The 13,061-nt window shown below is 47.5% G+C and overlaps 1 protein-coding gene across 1 annotated transcript in view; it reads right to left on the reverse strand.

The window, feature by feature from the left end:
* Nucleotides 1-13,061, reverse strand: part of SLC14A2 (solute carrier family 14 member 2) — a 47,684-nt gene that overhangs the window by 7,972 nt on the left and 26,651 nt on the right. Inside the window, exons 10-16 of the mRNA XM_003784811.3 lie at nt 8,795-8,917; nt 6,554-6,636; nt 5,667-5,826; nt 4,841-5,030; nt 4,385-4,513; nt 3,400-3,592; nt 646-797 (exon numbers count right to left, since the gene is read on the reverse strand). Of these exons, the coding sequence (XP_003784859.2) occupies nt 646-797; nt 3,400-3,592; nt 4,385-4,513; nt 4,841-5,030; nt 5,667-5,826; nt 6,554-6,636; nt 8,795-8,917 (1,030 nt within the window). The remainder of the gene's footprint in view (nt 1-645; nt 798-3,399; nt 3,593-4,384; nt 4,514-4,840; nt 5,031-5,666; nt 5,827-6,553; nt 6,637-8,794; nt 8,918-13,061) is intronic.

A 13,061-nucleotide genomic window follows, 5' to 3' on the forward strand; every position in this document is an offset into this window, starting at 1 on the left:
GAAACCTACCACAGTCCTCAAAACCCAGTACCAGTTATCCTCTGAAGTAGTTATACTAAAAGGACTTCTGGCTTCATTGAGTGAAAAACATCTGAAGGAACTAATGCCATTGAGCAGCGGTTCTCAACCTGTGGGTCGTGACCCCTTTTTAACAATGAAAATACATTGAGGCATTAGGAAGATTGAGAACCACTGCCATAGAGCCTTGTGAATATTAGTGATCGAGCTGGTATGGGCTGAAGAGACTTTTGAGTAAGGACTCTGAAGGCTGATTTAAATAGTCCAGAGATAATCCTTCTCCTGCCAAGAAAGCAGCCTCCTCCTCCTTCACTGATACCTGAATGTTCTCTAATAGAGAACAAATCTTTCTTAGTGTCATTGGATATGGCTTAAACTATAAATATCTGTGGAAGAAACCTTTCCCAAACTTTAAATTTATACTAAGGTGTAAATGACTAACAACAAAGCCTTTCATGAGGATGGCTTTTGCTCAGGTGAACATGAGGGCACTAGTACCCAGAGTGGAGAAACAGAGTACAAAAGAAAGAGGAAAAGTTTACAGGAATCAGCAAGTGGAGTGTCGAAGGCACCTGTCACCATAGGCACTAACATCCTCCCAGCCCATTAATGGGGAAGTGATGACACAGACCTGCTAGCATCCCCATGGTGGATCCAATTGCTGCATGCAGGCAGATAAGAGGTGAAGAAACGAACAGAGCTATGAGGAAGATGCCTCCAGTCCAGGGGTTATCACAGCCGTACACTTGGCCGATTCCAACAGGGATGGCTCTCAAAAGCTGTGGGTGCAATGGGGTCACATGCTGATGATGGAGGCAAAAGAGACACCTCAAACCTTGGCTGCAAAAGACTCAGCACCAAACCTGTCATACCAACATTTCGCAACTGGTTTCCAAGACATTTCTACCTAAATAGGTTAACTCTAAAAAGAACAAAGAACTTTTATTTTATTTTATTTATTTATTTATTTTTGCAGTTTTTTGGCGGGGGCCGGGCTTGAACCTGCCACCCCTGGCATATGGGGCCGGCGCCCTACTCCTTGAACCACAGGCACCACCCCCTTGATTTTAATTTATTGTCTTAAGCTTGAGTTCTTAGAACACTAAAGGTTGGGATGCTAAGTTTCCTTTATTTAGAAACAGGAGTGTGAGGCATTTCCCCCCCCCCCGGGGAAGACAAATGGAAGACCTTTCAAATTAAGGGGTTGTTCTTTAGAAAGGCAATATGTTTGATCAAAGTTGGGGCTTAGAACCTTCTTGTAATATTTTTTAAAGCTAAAAAGATGATGAGATGATGAAAAGGCTAACTATGAAGCAGAAAAATATCCCTGTGAACAACTTGTCTGGTTGAGCAGTTGGGCTAGCACCGCAGAAGGGCCCAGAGAAGGTAGCATCACCCCACATCTCTTTTGCTGGACACACCCAGGGGACACCTGTTGGACTCCGTCCTCTGTGTGTCACAAGGGCCGGTGGGGCCTGTCTGTTGAATGAAAAGGCATTTGAGAAAGTCTGGTGCTGTGTGAGCACTAGCACAGGTGCCCTGGAGTCTGGGGAAAGGATCCTGGAGACTTCCCCAGCAATAAGGAGTGGGACACGTGTGTTGGAGGGTTTGGCCAGAGGCCTTAAATTTGGAAGAAGCATCAGGTAAGGGAGGAGCCTCTGGGCAGGAAGCTGAGGAGAGGCAGAACTCTGGGGGGAGTTATACATATGTTAGGGAGGGCAGTTCTTCCCTCAGCCCACATCTTCTGGAAGGATTCCGTCCCTGGAGGGGGTAGGCGGTGGAGATCAGGAGGGCGGCCTAGTATGCTAACCCTTTGGGCTCAGTCTCCTGTTGGCCAGGACAGAGAAGGTCACGAGGGCTCTGGCCTTGCCCTGCAGGGGAAAGGGGACAGGAGAGGGAGTACAGAGCACCAGCAGCAGTGGGATACCCAGCCAGCCGCCCCCTCCAAGGGGGCCCCTTCAGTGTTACGGGAACAGAAGAACCCACAGGGACTCGAAATGTTGGGCAGTTCAGGCCTTCTCTGCGCCACTTACCACTTATTTTCCAGAAACCCAAGTCTCTAATTATACTTGTCAAAAAGACAAAAGATAGCAATCATTATCATAATCCATTCAGTTGGCCAGAAAGTTATTTCTTAACTAATAAAAAATGGAGTTTTTCTTTCCTTGAACTTTTGGGTGGTGGGGAGAGGTCTCAAGTGTTAGTATATGATTATCTACATTTTTTTTCATTTTATAATATTTTAAATATCTTTTCAATTGAAAACACAGCATGAAGAATGCAGCGTCCCAAACTTGCATTTTCTAATACCATCTACCCCTCACGTGCCATTTAGACCTATTTTGTCTCTAAAAAGCGATCGATTTGGTCCACACCATGACTCAGAAGCCTAAAGAGCTGAATTGCCAGCACCAGATATTTCCTCATTCCTGGCCATGAGGTCCTCAGATGCACAAAACTACCAACAAAGGTGGAGCTGACACAAACAGTTCGCTTCCTGACTAGTGATGGGTCTTAGAGCAAATGCTGGGCTCTTTCCACTCTGCCGAGGTGTTGCCTGCTGTGGAGTGCTGAGAGAAACTAGGCATCCTTATTTCTGAGAAAGTTCCAGGGCTTTGTGGTCAGAAGATGAATTGCTAATAACGAAGTTTCAGAGTGAGCACCAGACGGTGGGGCCCTCTGGTGAAACGGAAGGTAGAAAGGCCCCAGCCACAATGTGCCTGGTTAGATAAGGCGGCTCAGGGCACATTTCTCCTTGCAAACTTAATACTGTGAGTGCAGCTTCTTAATAATGAACTTGGCGGACCTCCAGAGGTCAGCATTATACACAGAATACTTACAAAGGACTTTAAAAGCTCTGTCATATATGTTTCTTAATGGAGGGACACCTGTGATTTTAAAATATAAGCAAACCTCAGACATTAAGTGGGATAAACTCTGGAGGTGGGAACACTGGCTTCTTAAGCCAATAAATGGTAGCATGATGTGTGCATCTTTAATTAGAGTCAGTGTGATTGAATGCAAGAAAATATGCAGCTTACAGTCTGGACTGAATGTGTTGAAACTGTACTAAAGAAAGCATCAGAAAGACTTTTGAAAAATGGAATAAAACCAAAGGACCCAAGCCAGGAATTCTAGATTTGACTTTGTTTGTGTGACCTCAGGCCAGTCTCTTAGCCTGGGCTCAGTTCCCTCCTCTGTGCTGTCACAGTGTGGGACCAGCAATGGCCCTTCTAGCTCTCTGAATGGGAAAAGGACAGTGCTCTCGAGACGTGTACGTAGAGTGCTTTGCGTTGTGTAATTGGTAATATCATTACTCGTGGATGTGGTACATTAATGTCTAGCTTGGGCAGATGCCCTTCCTCCTCCCGTGATACCTACCAGGGGAACTTGGACCTCAGACCAGGTGATGTTGGGCACTGAGGATGCAGGCTGCAGCAGCACCGTGGGGAAGAAGAGGTTGTAGTGGCCCGTGGCTGCCAGGTACAGGGTCACCGTGATGTTGAAGGGCAGCGTGAAGACTGGGAGGTCCCACTTGCTGAAGATGGTACTTAGGGCACTGGAGAGGATGGGGCTATGGCAGAAGCATGGGAGACTCTGGTTAGGAAGCTGCCTGACCCTGACACCAGATTGCATAACAGTCAGGGCGCCCTGCACCTTCCAACGGAAAAGCAACCTCTGGGTCTCCTCTCTGCCCCTGTCACAGAGACAGGGTGGGAAATCCAGACTCAGCTTCCGAAGGAGGGCTCCTGGGAGCAGTTAAGGCAGGGAGTCCCAGAACTTCCCTTAAGCATCATATAGGTTCATGTCCAGGTGTGAGGAGAGAGGGCAGGTTGTGGGGGAGGGTATCACATTCACTCATTCAACAAATGGTTTTGAGAGGCCAAGTATATTAGCCTGTAACCAGAGTGCCCTGCATTTTCTGGACAGGAGGAGGGAACCATGCTGTGAGGGCTCTGCCTGGGCTGGGCCTCAGCTTACTCTGGGAGGTGGTCTTGGCCAAACCTAGGGCCCCAGAGATACAGAAAATCTGTGGGAGGGGGAGAAATGAGAAGCTTTTCAGAAACCATGGGACCCTGGAGTGCTTCCCTTAACCTCAGTTTCTTGTTCTGTGCTCTGGCACGGTAAGAACAACCACCTTTTTAGCTCTCAAACAATAAAAGGAATGAAGGGTGGTAGCTGTATATAGGTGACCTAACACGGTGCGATCACTGTATGACCTTGGCAATGATTTCCAGTGGATGCTTGTGATGTACAAGCTAAGTAAATGCTACTTTAACCTTGAGCTTAGACAGTTGATCATGGGCTTGGTATAAAAAGGTTGATGGCCCATGACCTAAACCCACAAGCTCAGGAGCAAACTTACCAGGTCATGGACATGACAATGACAGGGAGCAACAGCCACCAGTAATAGTCGCCTTTGTCCGAGAACACAGCCATCAGCAGCCCTACCAGCACCCCGTTGTAGCCGTGTAGTCCTGCAGCAATGGCGGACCTGGGGAAGCGGGTGATGGGGCACAGGTTTTCCCAGGACCTTTTAAAATTTTCTTCCAAGTCATATTTTTCTTACCTGGGGCCCAACTACACACAGCTTTAACTAGACCACCCTTTCAGGAGTGAGGAGGGAAGATGTCACCCCTACAAACCCTTCCTATTTCTTTACACAACATGTCATTGCTATGAAAAAATAACCTGGGAATGGACACTTTCAGTTATCGGCATCCTTATTTGGAAGGGTTTCTGAGCTGGGAGGGGAGAATGGCCGCCACAGGAAGCCATATCTTGGCCTCATACTTGGACCCTGGGCCTCACTAGGACTTACCTGTCCTGACTCAGGATGAGGGCTGCCAAGGTGGACATGATGGTGCCCAGGCAGCCTGAGATGGCCCACCAGGGGTTCTGGACAAAGAGGCCGAGCACAATGAGGGTACCACTGAGGGGGTTGTTCACAAACATCACCTGGGACATGCCCCGGAGGACCCAGTCAATAAACTGGAACACTGGGGATTTGTCTGCAAAGGAAGGAGGGCAGAAGTCAGCACATGCTCAACGTGGGACAGGCCAAGGGTGTGAGGGGATCTGCCACCTGCCACCTGCTGTCTGCTGTTGTCTTTATTCTGAGAGAGTATCTGACAGCCCAGAAAACTCTAGAGACCCCTTGTCAGCTGGATGTGGTCTTTAGGTAGTTCTTCTGGCTGTGAAGATCAGATACCCTGAGCTATCTGTGTCTGCGGTGGTACTGCTGTGAATTTTCAAGGCAATTTTCATACTGCATAAAGGGCATCAAATCCATGACCTGAGCTCTGGGAAGCTCGCTAAAGAAAGCCTACCTATTGCACAGTAGACACAATTCTCCCTTGAACCATCCAGAGGGCATGTTTTCTAGAATGTTGGCTCTAGAATCCAAATTTAAAAAATACACGAGTGCAGAACTGTTATGTTCAGAAACGAGAGCTCACATTCTCACATGTGTTGCTATTTACATCCTAAGAAACCACATGTCTGTTGTAGCAGCACAACTCTGAGCTTCTCTGAAAGACCAGAGAAACAGAGCCCAGCCTGGTCTACAGGGATGACACCCGCCATGTGTTTTGCAGGGACGGCAGGATGTGCCCTTTGAGGGTTAGGAGGGTCACACAGGACTTCACCTTTGAGTCCCTCTCCACACTCCTTCATCTCTCCTGTGATGTAGCTGAGGGCTTTGCTGATTCTCTTCCCACAAGCAGCCATGGAGCTCTGAATCCAGGAGGTCTTGGAAATGTTAGTTTCCACCTTTATCTCAGAACTCTCTTCCATGGTGTCCAGGTCCTGTCCAGGACAAGAGATGAGCAAGAATCACCCACATTTTTCTGTAATTCCCACTCTGAGAAGTCACCTTTATAGCCATTTGGGAACGCAGATAAAAGTTTTGTTTAGTTAAATTACTATATAGTCATCTCCCTGTTGCCATAAATTAGAGTATGTTTTGTTTTGCTTACTATGTGACCTTGCTCAAGACAATCCACCATCATAAGGTATAACAAGATGATGCCTTTACTCTCGTTCTGTGAATGAGGACTCAGACACAGAGGTTCTCATTTGCAAAGGTCAAGGTCAAACACTGGAGTTGAGATTTAACCACAGATCTTTAGCATCTTAAAAAAAAAGAAATCATTACTCTCACAATACTCTTTCCAGAAGTTGTTTTTCCTCCAGCATGTCTAGTCTTTAAATTAAACTGTCCATGAGCATAAAGGTATGAAATTGAACACATAAAGCTTGTTTTTGAAAATTGGTACCAGCTACCATTTATTTTCTAAATGCTTTAATGCTGGATTTAGAGGAAGCCTGATAATAAATAATTTCAATAAAAGAAATATGAAAGCTCAAGAAGGAAACCATGAATAATAGAAATTTTTATCTTATGTGACATTTCTGAAAATACAAATTCAAGTGAAGTTTCCCTAAATCAGAGAACATCTTTAGGGATCTCAGCTCTGCTGTAGGCTTTGTGGTGACAGGGTACTATCCCTGACTTGGGTCACTCAGTACTCACCAGCAGCTCTACTGTGGGCTTCCGGTATTGATAGGGAAATGGGTCTTTGGTTTGTCTCTCCTGGTGTTCACCTCTTCCAAACCCTGGAGTTAGAAAGAAAGAGTGTTAGGACTCTAATCCTAACCCTCACCTCTACAGTTAGGACACCTCTATTTTGGCACCTTTGCAGCTAATTTCTTGCAAGGCTTGAGTTAGATTACTCAGTTCTTCTTCTTCTTGAGGAAGGACAGAATTATGGAGTCCTGCAGGTGGAAGACTCCTTGGTCCTCTTATTGGGCGTGGACCCATTTAGGTCCCTCCCTGTGGGGAGAAAGTGTCCATCTTCATGCAAAAGAGCATCTTACAGGGAATTTAGGGAGTTCGGGGATTTCAGTGACTTTAATTAAGAAGCCATGAGCTAAATGTCTATATTTTTTAGATGGGGGAAAAGCAGCCTAGTGGAATAGTGCTGTGCACAGGGCCCCTGTGTCCAGGGTTCTTTCTCCTGGGCCACATGGAGAGCTTACAGGTGCACGAAGAAACTTGAAGGCTCTCATTCACTCCTCATAAAGCATTTCCCTTCCTGAACTGTGTAAGAGCTGTAGGTCTGTGTTTGGATTTGGCCATGACTCGCCTCAGCTGGATGATCTCAGACTGTTTTTGCCTTTTTCCTCCCCTTTTTTCAAGGTATTTTAGTGATAATTGAAGTTGGATTAGGAAAAGGGATCATGAAGTCACTTGCAAGAGATTTTGGTATGTCCTTGTAATTCTAGAAAACTCTTGTAATGTGGCTCTAAATATATATATATTTTTATCACTACAGGTAATTTATTTTTAGAGATGACTGGTATGAGCAGGGTTTGGGCCCTTAAAGTTTCCATCTGATGCTTTGGTGCCCTCTGGTGGTCAAGTGTGAGATGGCCGACTGGGCTCTGCCCACCCTGTGTCTTCAGACCTGACAGGCAGTTCCCATTGTGTTTTCACGAGTCTTCAGGGTGTCAAAGCGCTAGCAGGGATGCATCAAAGGCCTCATGTTCCCACTTTTGAAGGAGCAAGGACTGAAAATACCAGTGAGCTTGGGAGGTCACACCATGCAGGAGAAACTAGTTAGTTTTGAAAGCCTTGAAAGGAAGAGTAGGAAGCAGAGGGGATCCCTTGAACTTGGAGGCCAGTGTCTGTGATATCTCGACTGACCTGCTGCCTCTGAAGCTCCCTGCTGCTTGCCAGAACCTGGCAGTTCTGACTTCCACCTCCCAGGCTCCTTTGCCACGCCCTCCCCCACCTCAGCCCCAGATCACAGTCACAGCAGGGTGTTAGGAGGGACTTTTGAGGCAAGCTTGCTCTCCTTCACTCTGAACCCCAGTCAAAGGCAAGTGGGGCCCTTGAGCTATCAGCAGTGCCTTCTCCACCCACAACCTCCCCAGATCCATTTCTCTGGGTTGGCTGACTTTTGGTATGAAATGAAGAGACTTACATGAATCAGAGGAAGAAAGTCACTAATACACCTCTGGAAGCACATGATTTGTAAAAGGGCCACTAACCCAGGAGTCAGTTTTATCCCTGGCAGTGGCTATAGCCAGCTATGTAGCTCTGGGAAATTCTTCTCCCCTGTCTGGGGGTTGGGAACAGAATTAGATTGCCCCTTGGTCCTCGTTCTTCACAAGGCTGCCCCAACCTTGCAGCTGGTCGGGGACACCTCCCCAGACTCCTGTTTGCCTCCACATGGTCTCAGTTTCCAAGTCCACGTTTCTGGTTTCCCACCTGTTCAGCTTAAGCTGCCCTCTGGACCCCCTTCCTGGCCATTGGGAGTGAGCCCCTTCCTGACCGTGGCTCTCTACCTGTGTCCTTGGCCACCCCACCATTGCTGTGAGAACTTTTCATCTTTAGCCTCCTAGACTTAGTGGCTTTGACTGGTGGCAAATTAGAATCTCTTGGACAGCTTTGCAAGATGCTGGTGCCCATGCAGGCTGCTGCCTGGGGAAGTAAGTCTCTGAGGGTGGCATGCAGGTGATTTCCTTCTGCAGCTGACTTGAGACCCCAGAAGCCCAATCCCTGGCAGAACTCCAGTCTCTGGCCAACGCAGGGGGTATCCAGCCAGACACTGGGAACTGTGGCTTTGGTCAGAGTTCAAGTGAGAGAAGAATGAGCCTGACTCTTGTGGGCCTGCTCACCACCCTGCGAAGTTAGTACTGTTGTTGCCCCTGTCTTATTAGAGGCTAGGATGTTGGGGAACAAGTGGGAGGTGCAGGAAGGGCACCCCACCTTTGCTCCTCCGCCAGACAGATGACCACTCGATGTGGAACACGCTCTTGCGCTTGGGGAGCGTGGCCTCCAAGCTCTCCTCGGCCTTCGGGCCCGCTGTGGATGGCTGCTCCACACTGCCGCCTGGCCAGGGGCAAAATGAGACAGGTCAGTGTCCCCTCTGGTCCACACACCCAGGAGAGCTAAGCAGAAAGCTGGGAAAAATCACACACGCAAGCTGGAAAGGAGAGAGCAGTGAAGCCTGAGGCTTGAGTAGTAAGGGCGTCCGTCTCTGCTAAAACACAAACTTCTCCTTTCTCCCCCTAAAGCTTCCACTTCCTCTCTCCACAGTAACCTACATTAGATCCATGATAAGAGGCGGGTAAGACAGCCTGCCTTCTACCTCCAGCAAAGAACCACCCTGAGAGCCACACAATTGCCACTTGGATGGACACAAACAGGTGGTGACCAGAGCCTTGGACTCCATCTAGGGCAGGGAGTTCTAGGGTTGGCTGTATATTGGACTTACCTGGTGCTTTAAAAAATGTCTGAGCCCTACCCAGACCAGGTTAAAAAACTAAAGCTTTTTTAGAGCCCATGGTATTTAAAAGATGGTGCCAAGGTGCAACTTGGGCTGAGAACTACTGATACTGGTTCTTGCTACTTAAAGTGTGAAAAAGGTCTTGTCTGTACTTTCAGATGGAAAGGTAGCCCGTGTGACCACATCCCTCCTTGCTGGCTCAGGTTGGGGAAGCAGCTCCTCGGTGTATGTCAGTATTCTGTCCAGGGTCAGTGTTGAGCGATACCTCCCAAGGCTGGGCAGTGTCCCTCAACTCTGTACCTCAGAGACACGTGCAATGTCAGCTTTCCCCGGGTCACCTCTGCAGACAGGGTTCATGCAGGACTAGGACTGAGGGGTGTCATTGAATCCTCTGACCAAGCAGGACATTCTCCCTTAGTCCAACCCCCAGTGCATATCTGTAAGGTTGCAAAAGCAATTCTCCCAACCCATTGCTCCCTGTTCCTCAAATGCCAAGTGCTGACCATTCTAGCCACCCCCTAGGCAGAGCCACACTTTGATCCAAGCATCAGAAACTCAGAATGGGATGGGAGCTTCAATATAACAGTCTATCTCCCTGTCCAGAGAACTTGTTTCACTCAAGTCACGTGGCTCATCAGTCACAGTAAAGGAAGAAATCGTGTGGGCCTCTTGCCCACCGGTTCACTGTTCTCTCCACCCCCATACTGCACTGTAGTGTGCAGTTTAGGCCTGTTTGGTGCAAGAAAGGCACTGTTCTTTTAGTCTGAGATGGGGTCTTGGATTTTAGAGGCCGTAACAACTGCTGTTTACTACCCTGTGTTATTTTTCATATATACAAAGAAGGTGCTTCAGTTTAACAAATGATGGCGACATCTACATGGAAAATTTGAAATACAAAAAGAAAAGTTGCTATTTGTTAAGATATGTGCTTTGATGTAAGAGTCAGCCATGGTAACAGAGGTAGAGTACGCTGGCTTGCTGAGGGGGTCTCCAGGTGGGTGCCTGGTCCAGCTGCTGGCTGCAGAAGGCCAGTGGCTCAGCCTCCACTCCCTGGCTCTTCACGTTCAGTGGCCAGGATTTTGCTCTGTGTTCCTAGAGTTCATGGCCCAGCCGTGGAAAACAACAAATAACCTCCTTGTCTTGTGGCCAAGACTTCACTGCTGGGTTACAGACCACCCGGGCGGGCAGAGGCCCCTCAAGATGTGCCAGCCAAGAGTCAAGAATGAGAGCGGGGAACAGATGCCACGAAGAAGTAGGTAATTTAAAGTAAAAAAGAGAGAGAGAGAGAGAGAGAGGAAGATTGGAGATAAAACAGCAAAACTTTCAAGGCTCTGAAAACACTTAAAGGTAATAGCAACGCACCAGCAGCCTCTGGGACAAATTCTCAGGACTCCCATAAAGGGTAAAGAGAATTTCAAGAGTTTTACGAAGTTGTCTATCAAATGTCCTAGAAATGAGACATAGCACTGTGTGTTAGGAGCAAAGAAAACTATAACATTGGGAACCAGAAGTCACTAATTTTTGTGTGACATTTTGTAAGCCACACAATCTAGTAATAGTTGTCTTAATTGCAGGCATGAGATTCACCCAGAAAGAAATATGCAGGCTCTATTGGACCCACCTTGCAAACCCATTCTATGAATGATTACAGATACCTGATATTCCTTCTTGTACCACTTTAAAGGTGAGATAATGCTTGCAAAATGCTCTGGAAAATAGTTTTGCAGTGCTCACACGTCAGGTGTTCCTTAGGGCAGACACATCCCTCTGAGGGCACCAGGCCCCTCTGCTCCAGGCGGGACAGTTCCTCATCCTTAGGACAAACCTGGCATTTGACACCTGCCAGCGCCTGCTCTTCAGTTCACTAGGAGTTAATTACGTGTTCTTGACTGTCATTTTTACAGCATCATGAGATCCTCCATAGCCAGGACTATACCGACTTATCTTGGCACCCCCAGCACCGAACATGAGTTCCATACGCTGTAGGCACTCAGAGGTGCTTGCTGAATAAATTAATGAGGGATAATTATCTTACATGTTTTAGTTTCTGAATGGTATAATGAACAAATCACTGGGTATTTCAGGATCTGAACCAATTTTAAAAATGACATATCTTGGGGTAAATGTTTTATAAATATCGAAGTAGAGGTAAGAGTCTTTCGCAGGTTGACAAAAGTTACAGCTGAATTGTGTAGGGTTCTGGAAGCTGCAGGGAAGGGCTGATTATTTCCACCATGAGTCAGATAAAAGAGTGATAAAATGATTGGCTAGCTACGACCAACTAACCAGAAATCCAGAAGTCCTACGAGAGTGCCTAGAAGAACTCAATTAATGAGAACAAAGAAAACACGTTATTAGAAGATCTGGACCCACATGATTCGTTTTAGTTACCGAGATGTCCGATAGGTCCATTTTATCTGGCTGCAAAACCCTAAGCTATTTGGAGGTGGGGCTTGGAGTCTTATATCCCAAGAGTAAATTTTGTTCACAGTAAGCATGCTAGAAATGCCTTAACCACATTTTATTTTTTCATTTTCAACTCCCTTCCTCACCCCAAAATATCACGGCACACGTAGAAAATAGTACTTGCAGGGTCTAGTGCAGTAAACAGACACTGCTGCTTGTGGCCAGGGGCCTGGGCTCAAGGACTCTGGCCACAACAGTTCCCACTGGCTGCTTGGAGGGCCAAGGTGGGGAGGACATCATCCCTGCACACCTGCGTGCCTGTCCTTGCTAACCTCTGGGTAAAGCCCGGCAGCTGAGCAGTTCCTCGGCTTGCCTGCCTGGCGCAGGGGCTGCTGCTGTCCCTCCTCTAACAGCCTTATTAAGTGTCCCAGTGCATGTCGCTTTGCCCAGAGGGCTGTTTAGGATCATCTCAGGGGCACGGTCCCTGCCCTCCAGGATTGCCACCATCCCTTGTTTGAACAGGCAAGAGTCCAATGAGGCTTTCCTCCCGTTGACTCAGAGAAGGAGAGAAAACTTACAAACCATAACGATTTGTTCAGGGGTACTTTTCTCTGGGGAGTGTTGACCGCACAGAACTCACGCCCCTGCTGACTTCTGCTGTGCAGAAAATAAATGCCAACCAAATATCAGTGGCAAAGAAAGATTTCCTAGAAGAGCCCACCCATGAAAAAAGTAACCTTGGAAGTGTATTATAATTTCCTGGAGTGGAACCAAAGCCCAAACATATGGGACATCTTTCAGAAGAGGAAAAGTTATCTAGTCTATGTTTCTGAAACACTCGACCTTTTCCCAAATAGCCCTGTGCCCACACGCACTGTCCAAGTTGCCTTCCTCAGCCCTTAGTTTTGGTCTTGCTTGGAGATGAATCAATGTCCATCTATCACTTGCCATGTCCAACATATGGAGCGTCTGGAGCCTGCCACCAAAGTCATCTGTCATCTAGGCTCAACTCCCTGAGTCTCCTGCCCCCTGACCTGCTGTTTGTGGACACAGCCACACACCACTTGGCAATTTCCCAGCTACACCACCAGCACGGTGACTTTCTTCGAAGTGCCATATCATATAGAATTTGATTTGTTCTACAACCAGTTCTCCATGAATATGCTTTAGCCACCATTTGGACAGATGTTTCCCCATGTGGCACTCATGCTTTGCACTGTGACTTATCATTCTCCAGGCCACTCTGAGCGTGTATGGTTTGGATGCCTGTGGGTGGGTGGTAAATGGGGGCACCCCCCACCCCGCAAAGTTGTGCTTAGTTGACATTTTCCAAGATCATTC

Source organism: Otolemur garnettii, unplaced genomic scaffold (genome assembly GCF_000181295.1).
Source record: "Otolemur garnettii isolate 467f Iridium unplaced genomic scaffold, OtoGar3 scaffold00012, whole genome shotgun sequence".
NCBI lineage: Eukaryota > Metazoa > Chordata > Mammalia > Primates > Galagidae > Otolemur > Otolemur garnettii.